This window comes from Chelonia mydas, chromosome 6 (genome assembly GCF_015237465.2).
Source record: "Chelonia mydas isolate rCheMyd1 chromosome 6, rCheMyd1.pri.v2, whole genome shotgun sequence".
NCBI classification, from domain to species: Eukaryota; Metazoa; Chordata; order Testudines; family Cheloniidae; genus Chelonia; species Chelonia mydas.
The window spans coordinates 118,640-135,576 of NC_051246.2; the positions used below are offsets into that span (position 1 = coordinate 118,640).

Consider the following 16,937-nt stretch of genomic DNA (forward strand, 5'->3'; position numbering starts at 1 on the left):
CAGCTGGAGCAGGGGGTGGGTGGCAGGACTCCTCCCCCCCCCCCCCCATTAGTGGCATCCAGCTGCTCCTGGAAGGGGTGAAGGAGCCTGGGGCTCTGCACCAACTAGGGCCCTGCTATCCATGCTGGGGGGAGGCTTTTCCCCCCCATCCCATCTCTGCCCTAACTTCAGCCAGGGTAGTTTATCCCTATTTGCCCTTGTGCCACCACTCTCCTTCAGCTTCATCAGCTCCCTGGGAGCTAATCCACCCCCTTCTCCCACTGCTTTGCTCAGCAAGCACCCAAAGCTGGATGCTGCCCCTCTGCTAGTCCACTGGGCCCTGGACAAGAGCAGGGCACCCTAAGGAATCAGTGCTGCCTGGTCCTTGCAGGGCTAGTATCACTATCAGAGCCCAACCCGTTGGGGGGATGTGAGCCTCTGGCACCAGCTCTCCCATGCCAGAAGTCCCCTCCAGCACACCGCACCCCCCAAGAAGCAGGAAGAACCCAGCTGTGATTCGCACCTTTATTAACAAAAGAAACCAAACCGCAAGAAGCTGCCTATGCCCTGCTAGCCCCCTGCTGGAGGGGCTCTGGGCGGGGGAGCAGTTCGATTTCTGTTGCCCCACAGCAGCAGCTTGCACCCAGCTCTGGGTGACTGTGATGCTGCTGCCATACACAGGTTCTTGGGGCATCCCCACACAGAGCAGGACACCAGACAGAACTAGCCCCTCCCCCACTGTTTGCAGACACAGGCCTGGGGGCAGAGCTGGGTCAGCCCAGCCTTTAAGCTCCCCACTTGTCATCGTCTGGCCCCATTTCCAGCGTCTTGGTGACCACGCCAGTGCCAATAGTGCGGTTGCCATCACGCAGTGTGAAGCGCTGACCTTCCTCCAGCACCATGGGCTGCCGCAGGGTGAGGGTCAGGGCTGTGTCCTCGCCGGGCATCACCATCTCCTGCCATGGGGGAAGAGCGGGAGCAGGTCAGAGCGGCATAGGTTGGCCACTGGCCACCACTGACCGGGATGGGGAGGAAGTTTGGGGAAAAGGAGGGCTGTGGCTGGGGGCAGGATAGGGGGGCTCTGTACCTTTCCAGGGGGCAAGATGGTCCGACAGGCCATGTCCCAGGTAAGGGAGAACATGACAGGCATGTAGTTAGAGACGAAAGGCTTGTGCCGCCCACCCTCCTCCTTGCTGAGGATGTACACCTGGGGGCACAGAGGGAGAGACTGTTACCACTCAGCAGCCCACCTTCCCTCCCCCCCCCAGCCGGCCCACTGCTGCAACTGCCCCAGCACAGGCCCCACCTGGGCCTCGATCTTCTGATGGGGCTTGATGGAGCCCGGTTTGCACATCACCATGCCACGCCGCACGTCCTCCCGCTTCAGCCCCCGCACCAGTGCGCCAAGGTTGTCCCCGGCCTCGGCCCGCTCCAGGTTCTGGTGGAACATCTCAATGCCTGTGGGGAAGTGATGGGGTGAGCTCGGGTTCCCCAGCCTGGGCAGTGGGGTTCTCCCAGCTCTGGGAGGGGAGAGGTGAGGGGTTCTGTTAGCTGCACCCCCTACCTGTCACCACAGAGCGCAGGTTCCGGTTGTGCCCCACAAATTCGCACTCCTCCCCCTTCCTGATGATGCCACGCTCCAGTGTCCCCGTCACCACGGTCCCACGCCCTGCAAGGCAGAGGGGTCAGTGCCACGGCGCCCTGAGGGGGGGGGGGGGCGTCCCTGGAAAGGCACGGGGCGGTGGGGACAGCGGGCATTACCTGGGATGGAGTAGATTGACTCGATGGGCAGCAAGAACGGCTTGTCCAGCTCCCTCGTGGGCAGCGGGATGTGCATGTCGACCGCGTCCAGCAGCTTCAGAATGGAGTTCAGTCCCAGCTCGGGGCTGCGGTGCTGGGGGAAGGGAGGGCATTATCATGGGCAGTGGGCAGGTGAGGCACTGCTGAGAGGGTGGGGGAGAGAAGGGGGCACTCACCTCCAGGGCGCAGAGGGCAGAGCCCACAATGACGGGCGTCTTCTCCCCATCGTAGCCAAACTCGGAGAGCAGCTCCCGGATCTCCAGCTCCACCAGCTCCAGCATCTCTTGGTCCTCCACTGCATCCGCCTTGTTGATGTACACCACAATGTGCCGCACCCCGATCTGAGGGGGCCACAGGGTGAGGGACAACCCAGCCAGCCCCAGCCCAGTCCTTGGGGAGGGGATCCCCTGGCTCACAGCCCACACCCAGGACTTCTGGCAAAGACCCCTGTGACACTCTGTACACCACAACAGCACCCTGTCAGCCCCATATTCACCACTGGGATAGGATTATGACTTGATTGGTACAAAGTCTGCCTTGTGAGGTACAGAAGAACATAAGAATGGCCCTACTGGGTCAGACCAAAGGTCTATCTAGCCCAGTATCCTGTCTAATGACAGTGGTCCAATGCCAGGTGCTCCAGAGGGAATGAACAGAACAGGGAATCATCAAGTGATTCATCCCCAGTCGCTCATTCCCAGCTTCTGGCAAACAGAGGCTAGGAACACCATTCCTGCCCATCCTGGCTAATAGTCATTGATGGACCTATCCTCCATGAATTTATCTAGTTCTTTTTTGAACCCAGTTATGGTCTTGGCCTTCACAACATCCTCTGGCAAGGAGTTTCACAGGTTAACTGTGCGTTGTGTGAAGAAATACTTCCTTTTGTTTGTTTTAAACCTGCTGCCTATTAATTTCACTGGGTGACCCCCTAGTTCTTGTGTTATGAGAAGTAGTAAACACCACTTCCTTATCTACTTTCTCTACACCAGTCATGATTTTATAGACCTCAATCATATCTCCCCTTAGTCATCTCTTTTCCAAGCTGAAAAGTCCCAATCTTATTAATCTCTCCTCATACAGCAACCGTTCCACAGCCCTAATCATTGCTGTTGCCTTTTCTGAACCTCTTCCATTCCAATATATCTTTTTTGAGATGGGGCAACCACATCTGCACACAGTATTCAAGACGTGGGCGAACCAGGGATTTATATAGAGGCAACAAGATATTTTCTGTCTTATTATCTCTTCCTTTCTTAATGATACCCAACATTCTGTTCGCTTTTTTGACTGCTGCTGCACATTGAGTGGATGTTTTCAGAGAACTCTCCACGATGACTCCAAGATCTTTCTTGAGTGGTTAGGATTATGTTTTTCAATGTGCATTACTTTGCATTTATCAGCATTAAATTTCATCTGCCATTTTGTTACCCAGTAACCCAGTTTTGAAAGATCCTTTTGTAGCTCTTTGCAGTCTCCCAAAGTCTTAACTATCTTTAGTAATTTTGTATCATCTGCAAATTTTGCCACCTACTTGTTTACCCCTTTTTCCAGATCGTTTACGAATATGTTGAATAGGACTGGGCCCAGTAGAGACCCCTGGGGGACCTCACTATTTACCACTCTCCATTCTGAAAACTGACCATTTATTCCTACCCTTTCTTTCCTATCTTTTAACCAGTTACCAATCCATGAGAGGACCTTCCCTCTTATCCCATGACAACTTACTTTGCGTAAGAGCAGTGACTCTCAAACTTTTGCACTGGTGACCCCTTTCACATAGCAAGCCTCTGAGTGTGACCCCCCTTATAAACTGAAAACACTTAATATATTTAACATCATTATAAATGCTGGAGGCAAAGCAGGGTTTGGGGTGGAGGTTGACAGCTCATGACCCCCCATGTAATAACTCGTGACCCCTGAGGGGTCCCGACCCGCAGTTTGAGAACCCCTGCGTAAGAGCCCTTGGTGAGGGACCTTGTCAAAGGCTTTCTGAAGATCTAAGTACACTATATCCACTGGATCCCCCTTGTCCACACGCTTCTTGACCCCCTCAAAGAATTCTAGTAGATTGGTGAGACATAATTTCCATTTACTAAAACCATGTTGACTCTTCCTACAACAAATTATGTTCATCTATATGTTTGACAATATTGTTCTTTAGTATAGTTTCAACCAGTTTTCCCAGTACTAAAGTCAGGCTTACCAGTCGGTAACTGCCGGGGTCACCTCTGGAGCCTTTTTAAAAATTGGAGTCACATTAGCTATCCACCAGTCATCTGGTACAGAAGCGGATTTAAATGATGGATTACAGACTACAGTTAGTAGTTCTGCAATTTCACATTTGAGTTCCTTCATAACTCTTGGATGAATACCATCAGGTCCTGGAGACTTATTGCTGTTTAATTTATCCATTTGTTACAAAACCTCCTCTAATGATACCTCAATCTGGGACAGTTCCTCAGATTTGTCATCTAAAAAGAATGGCTCAGGTTTAGGAATCTCCCTCACATCCTCAACCGTGAAGACCGATGCAAAGAATTCATTTAGTTTCTCCACAATGGCCTTATCATCCTTGAGTGCTCCTTTAGCACCTTGATCGTCCAGTGGCCCCACTGGTTGTTTAGCAGGCTTCCTGCTTCTGATGTACTTAAAAACATTTTTGCTATTACTTTTTGAGTCTTTGGTTAGCTGTTCTTCAAATTCTTTTTTGGCCTTCCTACTTGTATTTTTATACTTTCTTCCCAGTGCTCCTTTCTATTCTCCTCACTAGGATTTAACTTCCACTTTTTAAAGGATGCCTTTTTGCCTCTCACTGCTTCTTTTACTTTGTTGTTTAGCTACAACGGCTCTTTTTTGGTTCACTTACTATGTTTTTTAATTTGGGGGCTACATTTAAGCTGAGCCTCTATTATGGTGTCTTTAAAAAGTTTCCACACAGCTTGCAGGGGTTTCACTTTTTGCGCTGTACCTTTTTATCTTTGTTCAACTAACTTCCTCATTTTTGTGTTGTCCCCCTTTCTGAAATTAAATGCTACAGTGTTGGGCTGCTGTGGTGTTTCTCCTGCCACAGGGATATTAAATTTAATTATATTATGGTCACTATTACCAAGCGGTCCAGCTATATTTACCTCTTGGACCAGATCCTGCGCTCCACTTAGATCTAAATCAAGAATTGCCTCTCCTCTGGTGAGTTCCAGGACCAGCTGCTCCAAGTACCAGTCATTTAAGGTGTCAAGAAACTTTTATTTCTGCATCCCATCCTGAGGTGATATGTACCCAGTCAATATTGGGATAGTTGAAATCCCCTATTATTATTATTATTATTGAGTTTTTAATTTTAATAGCCTCTCTAATTTCCCTGATCATTTCCCAGTTGCTATCACTATCCTGGTCAGGGGGTCAGCAGTATCTCCCTACCGCTATATTCTTGTTATTAGAGCATGGAATTACTATCCATGGAGATTCTATGGTACAATTTGATTCATTTACAATTTTTACTTCATTTGATTCTACGCTTTCTTTCACATATCGTGCCATTCCCCCACCAGCATGACCTGTTCTGTCCTTCTGATACATTTTGTACCCTGGTATTACTGAGTCCCATTGATTATCCTCATTCCACCAAGTTTCTGTGATGCCTATTATATCAATATCCTCATTTAATACGAGGCACTCTAGTTCACCCATTTTATTATTTAGACTTTAGCATTGGTATATAAGCACTTAAAAAACTTGTCTCCTTTTAGCTGTCTGCCGTTACACGATGTAATTGAATGGGACTCTTATTTGATTGTTTCTGATCAGACCCTGCCTGTATTTTATCATTACCCATCCTCTCATCCTCACTAGGACATAGAGAATCTCTATTAATAGATCCTCCCCTAAGGGATGTCTCTGTCCGAACCATGTGCTCCTCCACACCTGATGGCTTTCCCCCAGCCCCTAATTTAAAAATTGCTCTATGACCTTTTTAATGTTAAGTGCCAGCAATCTGGTTCCATTTTGGTTAGGTGGAGCCCATCCTTCCTATATAGACTCCCCCTCTCCCAAAAGCTTCCCCAGTTCCTAATAAATCTAAGCCCCTCCTCCCTACACTATTGTCTCATCCACACATTGAGACCCTGCAGTTCTGCCTGTCTAACCGGCCCTGCACGTGGAACTGGGAGGTATCATGTTAAAAGTCTTGAGCTGTTGAACATTAATCTCCTGTTGGACTGTAGGTGCTGTCACTGGATGGGAAGTTATGAAGTTTTGCTGTGTATGTGTTTGTGAAATATGTTGTTGTGAGGTTGGGAGACAACCACAACCAGCCTTTCAGGTACAACAACAGAAGGGCCAGACAACGCTGATGGCCCATTAAGGGGAATCCACACTCCCAGGGCCTGTCCCAGGAGTGTGTACAATGGAGACCTCTCAGAGAGAGCAGGTACGCAGTGGAGGCTGCTTGACTCAATCATAGCAAAGGCTCTTTCCCGCAAGCTGGAAGAAGCTATAAAAGGGGGAAGTGACATCATCACTGGTCCTCACCCACCACAACTCAACACCTGGAAACCCGGCTGGAAGACACGGAACTGGGAAGGGGGTCCCAGGCTGGAAAGGAGAACCCCAGCCTGCGTATTCAGAAACTCTACCATCTCCCAGGGTGAGATACGGCCTGATTCAAATCCTGCCTAGTTAATAGAACTCAGACTGCAAATGTGTTTTATTTCTTAGGTAACCAACTTTGAGCTGCATGCCTATTACTTATAATCACTTACAATCCATCTGTCTGTCGCTAACAAATCTGTTTGGTATTTTACCTACAATAGCGCATTTTGCTTAAAGTGCTTGGGGAATCTGCTCAGGGTGCAACGGTTGGTGCACACGCACTTTCCTTTGTAGAAGGGGCAGACTGGGTAATAAACTTACACCAGCCAGGCTTCTGACCAGGCCAGGACAGTCCAGGTCTGAGATCCTCGGCTGTGGAGCTGGGGGAAATTGGCTGGAGTCTCTCTAGTGTTGGTTCATGAGTAGCTAGGAGCAGCATTCATTTAACTCAGCTGGCGGTGTCCCTGCCTGTGGATGGCTGTGTGCGTGCAGGACCTGGAGGGGTTTGCAGCTTGTCCCAGCATCACAGTGAGGGAGTGAGCCCAGGCTGGTAAGCCAGAGGGCTCAGTAGTATCCCAGTTCCAGGTTGCACCTAGGGAACCCATCACCCCCCCTCACCTGTTTGGCCAGCAGCAAGTGCTCTCGGGTCTGCGGCATCTGCCCATCTGTTGCCGCCACGACAAGGATGCAGCCGTCTAGGGGAGCGGTGCCAGTGATCATGTTCTGGAAGACAGGGACGGCGGTGCTCAGGTGCCGGGACCAGGGGATGGGGGCAGGGGAGCCAGCACAGTATGGGGAGGGAACAGAACTGGGGGGCGGGAATGTGTTATTGATGCACCGAGCTTGGTGGTGAAGTTGTCAGGGTGACACACACAGGCCCAATCCCCAGAACAGCGGCTCCCCGCCCAGGCCCCTTGCTGCTCCCCGGCCTGTCTACCCCTGCCCTCTGCCGCTCCCCACCTGCCCACTGTTCCTCGGGGGCGAGAGAAGGAAGCGGGGGGAGGGGGGAGAATCTTGGGGCCAGGAGGAGGAAGCAGGGTGCATGTGAGAACAGAGGGAGGGATTGGGTGGACGGAGGGGGCAGAGAGCTGTGTGTTTGGGGACAGAGGGCTGTCTCGGGGGCCAGGAGGAGGAAGCAGGGGTGAGTGGGGGAGTCTTGGGGGCCAGACGAAGGAACTGAGGGGGTGTGTGGGGACAGACGAAGGGATTGCGGGGGGGAATCTGTCTTTGGGAACAGAAGGATGGTGAGTGTGGGGACAGGGGGGTGGACAAAAGTCAGTATGTTTGGGGACAGAAGGAGGGACAGGCTAGAGGGGGTGAGTTTTGGGGGTACGGAGGTACAGAGAGACAGGCATAGGGCTGTGGGGTTAGGGATAGAGGCAGAAACAGGAGGGTGTGGGCAGGGACAGTGGGGGTGGGCATGTGAGGACGGAGGAAGAGACTGAGGGGGCACATTCGGGGACTAGGAGGCAAGGGGGGGCTTGGCCCTTTAAGACAGCAGAATTCTGGGAAACGTGGCTGCCCAGTAGTACCACAACGACTCACCCACAGGCTGAACGGGGCAGGTCCGCCCCCATCCCCCTCACCTTGACATAGTCAGCATGGCCGGGGCAGTCGGTGTGGGCGTAGTGCCGGTTGGCTGTGGCATACTCCACATGGGAGGCGTTGATGGTGATGCCACGAGCCTTCTCCTCCGGCGCGTTGTCGATCTCCTCATACTTCTTGAACCTGGCACCTCCAGCCTCAGCTAGGACTTGGGGGGGGGGGGAGCAGAAAAAGGGGGTGAGTAACCAGCTCGGGAGGAGAGGCAGGCTGCAAGCCAGGACTCCTGGGTTCAATTCCTAGCTCTGCCAGTGACCTTCTCTATGACCTTGGGCCAGTCCTTTCTCCACTTGGCTCCTGTTTCCACGCTCACCCCTTTAGCCGGGGAGCTCTTGGGGACAGGGGTTGTTCCCTTTGGATCTCTGCAGCACCCAGCACAACGCATCGGCACGCCTGGGCAGGGGTTGTGGGCAGCACCTCGTCTCAGCAGGGGCCTCTGGCAGCTACCGTGACCCAACCAATGGGGCCAGGGGCACAGGAAACCCCAGGACGCACAACCCCATGCTCCAGTGCCCCCAACTCACTCTTGGTGATGGCAGCCGTCAGTGTGGTCTTGCCGTGGTCCACGTGCCCGATGGTGCCCACATTGACATGGGGCTTGTCCCGCACGTAGGTTTTCTTGGCCTCAACAGCGAAGCTGCGCACCAGGATGGGGCAGAGGCGGGAGACTGGGCTGGGCGGGGACACCTAGGGGCACAGGGAGCCTTGGCACAAGTATACCCGCCATGGCCCTCCCCACAGCTCCCCACAACCCCCAACCCCATCCCCCCACCACAGCTCCCCACATCCCCATCCCCTAACCCCACCCACCACAGCTCCCCACCTCCCTCCACCGACCACACCTGGGCTCCACCCCCCACATCCCCATCCCCCCCACCCCAGCTCCCCATCCATCCACGACATGCAGCATAGCTTCCATGGCCACCCCCAACCTCACCAGCCAACCAGGGTTCTCCAAGCCCCCCCAACATAGCTGGGCTCCCCACAACCCATTTTGCCAATCACACCCCATCACAGCCCCCATACCCATGTCCCCCTCACCTCCCTACCCTAACTCCACAACTCCAACCCATCCCAACATAGCTGCCCCAACCCCCTCCTCACCCCCAGTTTCCCTCTTCTGTGGCCAAGCCCCCAGACACCCCAGTGCACTAGGGTAGTGTGTGTGTGTACGTCTGTATGGTCATGGCAGTTTCCCCCACAGCCCAACCCAGCCAGGTGGCTCCTTACCGTCCCCAAGACGCCCAGCAGATGGTGGGAGAGGCAGCCCCGGAGGCCTGTAAGAGGGACAGGGAAAAGCTGTGATCACCCTGTCGTGCTCTTCAGTCACTGCCCCGCGCGCCCATCTCCTGTCAGCTTGGAGGCCCCACCCCACCCCGGTCATCAGGAGCCCCTGGTGCTTCTCGATTGGTGCCTGGATCGGAAGCTCTTTGGGGCAGGGACTGTCTCTATTGCGTTTGTGCAGCACCTTGCACACCAAGCGGTGAGGCTCTGGGCTGGACTTCTGGGTTCACTCCCCAGCTCCGGCACTGAACAAGCCCCATCTCCTTTCCATATTTCACTTTCCCTCTCCGACTCTACCTAGACTGCACATTCCTCAGCATGCCGGGGCCCATTCTCCACTGGGATCTAGCACCGCCAGCACGGACAGCTAGTCATTATCCTCACAATACAAAACCACCTCGAGAAAGTGGAGAGTTGGACTGAAATCAACAAGCCGTAAAGACAAGCCAAGCACTTAAGTTAAAATCCAATGCACAGCTACAAATCAGGGACTCGTTGGCTGGCAGTCACAGGAGCGAAAAGGCAGATCTCAGTCTGGGGTGTATTAACAGGTGCGTTGCATGTAAGACACAGGAGGTAGTTGTTGCCCTTGGCAATGGTGAGGCCTCAGCTGGAGTGCTGGGTGCAATTCAAGGTGCCAGAGTTCAGGGGAGATGGGGACAAACTGGAGAGTCCACAGAAGAGCAACAAAACCTATCAAAGGTTTAGAAAACCTGACCTGTGAGGAAAGGTTAAGAATCTGGGCCTGTTTAGTCTAGAGAAGAGAAGACGGAGGGGGAACTCTTCAGCTTGGTTATGGGCTGTTATAGAGGGTAAGAACATAAAAGTGGCCCTACTGGGTCAGACCAGAGATCCACCTAGCCCAGTACCTTGTCTTCCGACAGTGGCCAATGCCAGGTGCCCCAGAAGGAATGAATAGAACAGGGAATCACCAAGTGACCCATCCCCTGTCACCCATTCCCAGCTTCTGGCAAAGAGAGACTAGGGACACCATCCCTGCCCATCCTGGGTAATAGCCATTGATGGACCTATCCTCCATGAACTTATCTAGTTCTTTTATGAATCATGTTATAGTCTTGGCCTTCACAACATCCTCTGGTGAGGAGTTCCACAGGTTGACTGTGTGTTGTATGAAAAAATACTTCCTTTTGTTTTTAACCTGCTGCCTATTAATTTCATCTGGTGACCCCTAGTTCTCGTGTTATGAGAAGGAGTAAATAACACTTCCTTATCTACTTTCTCTACACCAGTCATGATTCATAAACCTCTATCATATCTCCCCTTAGTCGTCTCTTTTCCAAGCTTAAAAGTCCCAGTCTTACTAATCTCTCCTCATACAGCAACCGTTCCATAGCCCTAATCATTTTTTGTTGCCCATTTCTGTACCTTTTCCAATTCCAATATATCTTTTTTGAGATGGGGTGACCACATCTGCAGGCAGTATTCAAGATGTGAGCATACCACGGATTAGAGGCAATATGATATTTTCTGTCTTATCTCTCCCTTTATGATGCCTAACATTCTGTTCGCCTTTTTGACTGCTCCTGCACATTGAGGGGATGTTTTCAGAGAACTCTCCACTGTGACTCCAAGATCTCTCTTACAAGTGGTAACAGCTCATTTAGACCCCATCGTTTTATATTATAGTTGAGATTACATTTTTCAATGTGCATTACTTTGCATTTATCGACATTGAATTTCATCTGCCATTTTGTTGCCCAGTCACCCAGTTTTGACAGATCCGTTTGTTGCTCTTTGCAGTCTGCCTGGGACTTACCTATCTTGAGTAGTTTTGTATCATCTCCAAATTTTGCCACCCCAATGTTTACTCCTTTTTCCAGATCATTTATGAATATGCTGAATAGGACTGGTCCCAGTACAGATCCCTGGGGAACACCACTATTTACCTCTCTCCGTTCTGAAAACTGACCATTTATTCCTACCCTTTCTTTCCTATCTTTTAACCAGTTACCAATTCATGAGAGGACCTTCCCCCTTATCCCATGACAGCTTACTTTGCTTAAGAGACTTTGGTGAGGGGCCTTGTCAAAGGCTTTCTGAAAATCGAAGTACACTATAGCCACCGGATCCCCCTTGTCCACATGCTTCTTGACCCCCTCAAAGAATTCTAGTAGATTGGTGAGGCATAATTTCTCTTTACAAAAACCGTGTTGACTCTTCCCCAACATATGTTCATCTATGTGTCTGACAATTTTGTTCTTTACTGTAGTTTCAACCAGTTTGCCCAGTACTGAAGTCAGGCTTACCGGTCTGTAATTGCTGGGATCACCTCTGGAGCCCTTTTTAAAAATTGGCACCACATTAGCTATGCTCCAGTCATTTGGTACAGAAGCCGATTTAAATGATGGGTTACAGACTACAGTTAGTAGTTCTGCAATTTCACATTTGAGTTCCTTCAGAACTCTTGGGTGAATACCATCTATTACTATTTAGTTTATCAGTTTGTTCCAAAACCTTCTCCAATGACACCTCAATCTGGGACAGTTCCTCAGATCTGTCATCTAAAAAGAATGGCTCAGGTTTGGGAATCTCCCTCACATCCTCAACCTTGAAGACTGATGCAAAGAATTCATTTAGTTTTTCCACAATGGCCTTATCATCCTTAAGTGCTCCTTTAGCACCTCGATCGTCCAGTGGCCCCACTGGTTGTTTAGCAGGCTTCCTGCTTCTGATGTACTTAAAAACATTTTTGCTATTACTTTTTGAGTCTTTGGTTAGCTGTTCTTCAAATTCTTTTTTGGCCTTCCTAATTGTATATTTATACTTTCTTTCCCAGTGCTCCTTTCTATTCTCCTCACTAGGATTTAACTTCTACTTTTTAAATGATGCCTTTTTGCCTCTCACTGCTTCTTTTACTTTAAGGTTTAGCCACAGTGGCTCTTTTTTGGTTCTCTATGTTTTTTAATTTGGGGTGTACATTTAAGTTGAGCCTCTTTTTTTAAAGACACCATAAGTTTCCATGCAGCTTGCAGGGATTTCACTTTTGACGCCGTACCTTTTAATTTCTGTTTAACTAACTTCCTCATTTTTGTGTGGTTCCCCTTTTCTGAAATTAAATGATACAGTGTTGGGCTGCTGTGGTGTTTTCCCTGCCAAAGGGATGTTAAATTTAATTATATTATGGTCACTATTATCAAGTGGTCCAGCTATCTTCACCTCTTGGACCAGATCCTGTGCTCAATTTAGGACTAAATCAAGAACAGCCTCTCCTCTTATGAGTTCCAGGACTAGCTGCTCTAAGAATCAGTCATTTAAGGTGTCAAGAAGCTTTATCTCTGCATTCCTTCCTGAGGTGATAAGTACCCAGTCAATATGGAGATAATAATAATGGGGAATTTCAACTGAGTTTTTTATTTTAATAGCCTCTCTAATCTCACTGAGCATTTCACAGTCACTAACACCATCGTGGTCAGACGGTTGGTGATATATCCCTACTGCTATATCCTTATTCTTAGAGCATGGAATTACTATCCATAAAGATTCTGTGGTACAGTTTGGTTCATTTAAGATTTTTACTTTATTTGATTCTACGCTTTCTTTCATGGGGAACAACGATCTGTGTTCACTGAAGGCAGGACAAGAAGTAACAGGCTCAATCTTGGCAAAGGAGATTTAAGTAAGATAGTAGGAAAAACTTTCTAACTAGGAGGTTAGTTCAGCTCTGGAACAGGTTATCTAGGAATGCTGTGGGGTCCCTGTCTCTGGAGGGTTTTGAGAACAGACTGGACAAACCTCAGCTGGGGCTGGACTAGGGTTACTTGGCCCTGCCTCGGTGCTGGTGCTGGACTAGACGACCTCTCGAGGTCCCTTCCAGCCCAGTGTCTGGTGGTATTTGTGGCTGACTGGCCTCAGCTCCAGTGGGGGCAGGGACTACGCCCTTCCATGGGGTGGAGCAGGGGGCACCCTTTTAGATCAGTGGTCGCTGGCACTGCTGGTCCAAACACTCAGGGCTTGCAGTGCTGCGGTGAAGGCAGGGCCTGGGTTATGACGGATCTCGGTGAATGGGGCAAGAGGCAGACCAGATGGATTCAGACTCTTGGCTGTCCAGGCCAGAAGCACCCACTCTGTGACCATCCAATCTGACTTCCCACCTAGTTCTCGTGGAGAATATCAACTAGTGTCTCCTGCTGACTGCGCGGAGGCAGCCCGCCCCCAGAGCTGCAGCCCCCAGTAGTTTCTACCCAAACTCAGTCACTCTCCCGCCAAAGCCCTCATCACCCTACTGCACTCCATCCCGCAAAGCCTTGCTCCCTCTCTTTCAGCCTCCATGCCATGCTCCTCAGAATTTCCTTCAATAGGTGTCATCGCCCCTTAACCCTGACCACCCTGTTCTCCTCCCTCCCCAGTAACCCCCTTCCCACACCCACCACTTCCTCCAACGCCCCCCAGACTACTCTGCTCCCCACCCCCACCAACCCAGACCCCATCCCTCTCCTTTCAGAATCCCTGCTCCCCTGCCACCACCACCCTGCCCCCACCAAAAGTCCTCCCCCCACATCACCCCATAACCCTCTTTTGTCCCACAACCTGACTCCAGCCACCCTCCAAATCCCTTCTCCCTCCTCTCACCACCAACCCCCCAAACCCAGATCCCTCCTCCTCCCCATAACCCCCCTCCACAGCGTAAGCTGCGTGCTGCACCCCCTGCTCTCCACACAATGCCTCCTGGCCTGATCCAGAGCCATCCCTTTTCTCTCAGGAAGCCAGCTCCCTGCTTAGCCCCCATTCCACCATCACTGAGCCCTCAAACACCCCACCACAGCCACCTGCTCTCCTGAACTCACCTCCGACCCCCAGAGCCTCCCTGCCCCCACCAACCTCTCCCTTGACCCCTGCTCCTCCCCATAATCTCCATCCACCACATAACCTGCCCCTACATTCCACCCCCAGATCCTTCTCTCCCCTCTCAGGATCCTTTCTCCCCACAAAAATCCCCTGCCCTTCCCAGATCATCCAATTACCCAATGGTAATTAACGACTAGGACTATTTATCAAGGGTTCTGGTGGATTCAAACAGATCAGCTCTAAGATTATTGTGGGGCAGATCCCTGGCCTGTGCCGGGGAGTCAGACTAAATTATCACACTGGCCTTTCCACCCCTAAACACTGTGAAAACCAGACCTCCCCCCACATCTTTCCTGCTCCCTACCTACTGTAACCTCCCCCTCAGAGACCCCCAACCTCCTGCCCATGTCCTTCCTGACCCCTAACCTGCCCCCAACTGCCCAGAGACCCCCCCGACCTGCCCCCATGTCCTTCCTGCCCCCCACCTCCTGTAACCTCCCCTTAGAGACCCCCAACCTCCCGCCCACGTCCTTCCTGCCCCCACCCCCCAGAGACCCTCAACCTGCCCCCCACATCCTTCCTGCCCCCCACCTCCTGTAATCGCCCCCCAGAGACCCTCGACCTCCCGCCCACGTCCTTCCTGCCCCCTATCCTGCCCCCACTCCCCAGAGACCCCCGACCTGCCCCCACATCCTTCCTGCCCCCCATCTCCTGTAACCTCCCCTTAGAGACCCCCAACCTCCCGCCCACGTCCTTCCTGCCCCCTAACCTGCCCCCACCCCCCAGAGACCCTCAACCTGCCCCCCACGTCCTTCCTGCCCCCCACCTCCTGTAACCGCCCCCCAGAGACCCTCGACCTCCCGCCCACGTCCTTCCTGCCCCCTAACCTGCCCCCACTCCCCAGAGACCCTCAACCTGCCCCCCACATCCTTCCTGCCCCCCACCTCCTGTAACCGCTCCCCAGAGACCCTCGACCTCCCGCCCACGTCCTTCCTGACCCCTATCCTGCCCCCACTGCCCAGAGACCCCCGACCTGCCCCCACATCCTTCCTGCCCCCCACCTCCTGTAACCTCCCCTTAGAGACCCCCAACCTCCCACCCATGTCCTTCCTGCCCCCTAACCTGCCCCCACCCCCCAGAGACCCTCAACCTGCCCCCCACGTCCTTCCTGCCCCCCACCTCCTGTAACCGCCCCCCAGAGACCCTCGACCTCCCGCCCACGTCCTTCCTACCCCCTAACCTGCCCCCACTCCCCAGAGACCCTCAACCTGCCCCCCACATCCTTCCTGCCCCCCACCTCCTGTAACCGCCCCCCAGAGACCCTCGAGCTCCCGCCCACGTCCTTCCTGCCCCCTAACCTGCCCCCACTCCCCAGAGACCCTCAACCTGCCCCCCACATCCTTCCTGACCCCCACCTCCTGTAACCTCCCCTTAGAGACCCCCAACCTCCCGCCCACGTCCTTCCTGCCCCCTAACCTGCCTCCACCCCCCAGAGACCCTCAACCTGCCCCCCACGTCCTTCCTGCCCCCCACCTCCTGTAACCGCCCCCCAGAGACCCTCAACCTGCCCCCCACATCCTTCCTGCCCCCCACCTCCTGTAACCGCTCCCCAGAGACCCTCGACCTCCCGCCCACGTCCTTCCTGACCCCTAACTTGCCCCCACTCCCCAGAGACCCCCGACCTGCCTCCATGTCCTTCCTGACCCCCACCTCCTGTAACCTCCCCCCAGAGACCCCCAACCTCCCGCCCACGTCCTTCCTGCCCCCCACCTCCTGTAACCGCTCCCCAGAGACCCTCGACCTCCCGCCCACGTCCTTCCTGCCCCCACCCGCCAGAGACCCCCGACCTTCCCCCAAGTCCTTCGTACTCCCCGGTCACTGACCGGCGGCCCCGCTCCATCCCCCGCGGGCAAACATCGCGTGCGCCGCCATCTTCCTACAGGACCGGAAGTGACGCAACTGCGGCGGGCTCCAGAGCCAATGAATGAAGCGGGAGACAGCCGCTTCCGGCAAAGAGTCGCGAGCACACCGGAAATGTGGCTCGGCCGCTCTAGCACTCGTAAGAACTCTATGGTGTGCCGGGAGCCGCTCTCTCTACGGCCAGGGTGGGACTGTATTGTACAGGAGGCGCTTCTCTAGCCCCGGCTGAGGAAGACTCTATGGCGCTCCTGGAGCCGCTCTAGCCTCCGCCAGGCGTCACTGCGTCGGCACGGGAGCGGGGACTCTATGGCGCTCGCGGAGGCGCGCTGGCCACTGACTGTCTGTGGTCTATGCAGAGCCTCGCTAGCCAGCTGGAGACTCGACGATTGCCAGGGCCGGGACCCCCCAGCAAGGCTTGGGCAGAGCCGCTCTAGCTCCCTGCGGGGACTCTATGGCCAAGGAGGACTCTGCCCCTCCAGATGGAGGATGATTCAAAGGGACCAACTCTACCCCTGCCCCGGGTTAGACTCTACGGCCCTGGAGGACTGTGGGGCTGCTCAGCTGGGGGCGTCCCAGGTGCTGCCAGACCCTGGGCCTGAACCCACCGCGTTTCGCTCTGCCCCGGGGCAGGTTCGCGCCTCCCTCCCTCTGCCCCGGGCTGGCTCCAGGGCGCCCGCCGGCTAACAGAGTCACAGACACTGCGGTCACAAGGGACCGTTCTGATCATCCAGTCCGGCCTCTGGCACAACGCAGGCCGCCGAATGTCACCCACCCACTCCTGCGAAAAACCCCTCTCCTACGTCTGAGCCACTGACGTCCTCAAATCGTGGTTTAAAGACTTCAAGGAGCAGAGAATCCTCCAGCAAGTGACCCATGCCCCATGCTGCAGAGGAAAGCGAAAAACCTCCAGGGCCTCTTCCAATCTGCCCTGTGGGAAAATTCCTTCCCGACCCCAA

The 16,937-nt window shown here is 53.3% G+C and overlaps 1 protein-coding gene across 1 annotated transcript; it reads right to left on the reverse strand.

The window, feature by feature from the left end:
• Nucleotides 1–490: 490 nt before the first annotated feature.
• TUFM (Tu translation elongation factor, mitochondrial) lies at nucleotides 491–16,254 on the reverse strand. The gene is made up of 11 exons (XM_037898894.2): nucleotides 15,945–16,254; nucleotides 9,202–9,248; nucleotides 8,496–8,658; nucleotides 7,956–8,122; nucleotides 6,988–7,092; nucleotides 1,956–2,120; nucleotides 1,741–1,873; nucleotides 1,544–1,648; nucleotides 1,286–1,437; nucleotides 1,067–1,186; nucleotides 491–935 (listed from the first exon to the last, which is right to left on the reverse strand). The coding sequence occupies exons 1-11, from the start codon at nucleotides 15,991–15,993 to the stop codon at nucleotides 765–767; spliced, it is 1,377 nt and encodes a 458-aa protein (XP_037754822.1). The 5' UTR covers nucleotides 15,994–16,254; the 3' UTR covers nucleotides 491–764.
• Nucleotides 16,255–16,937: the final 683 nt, after the last annotated feature.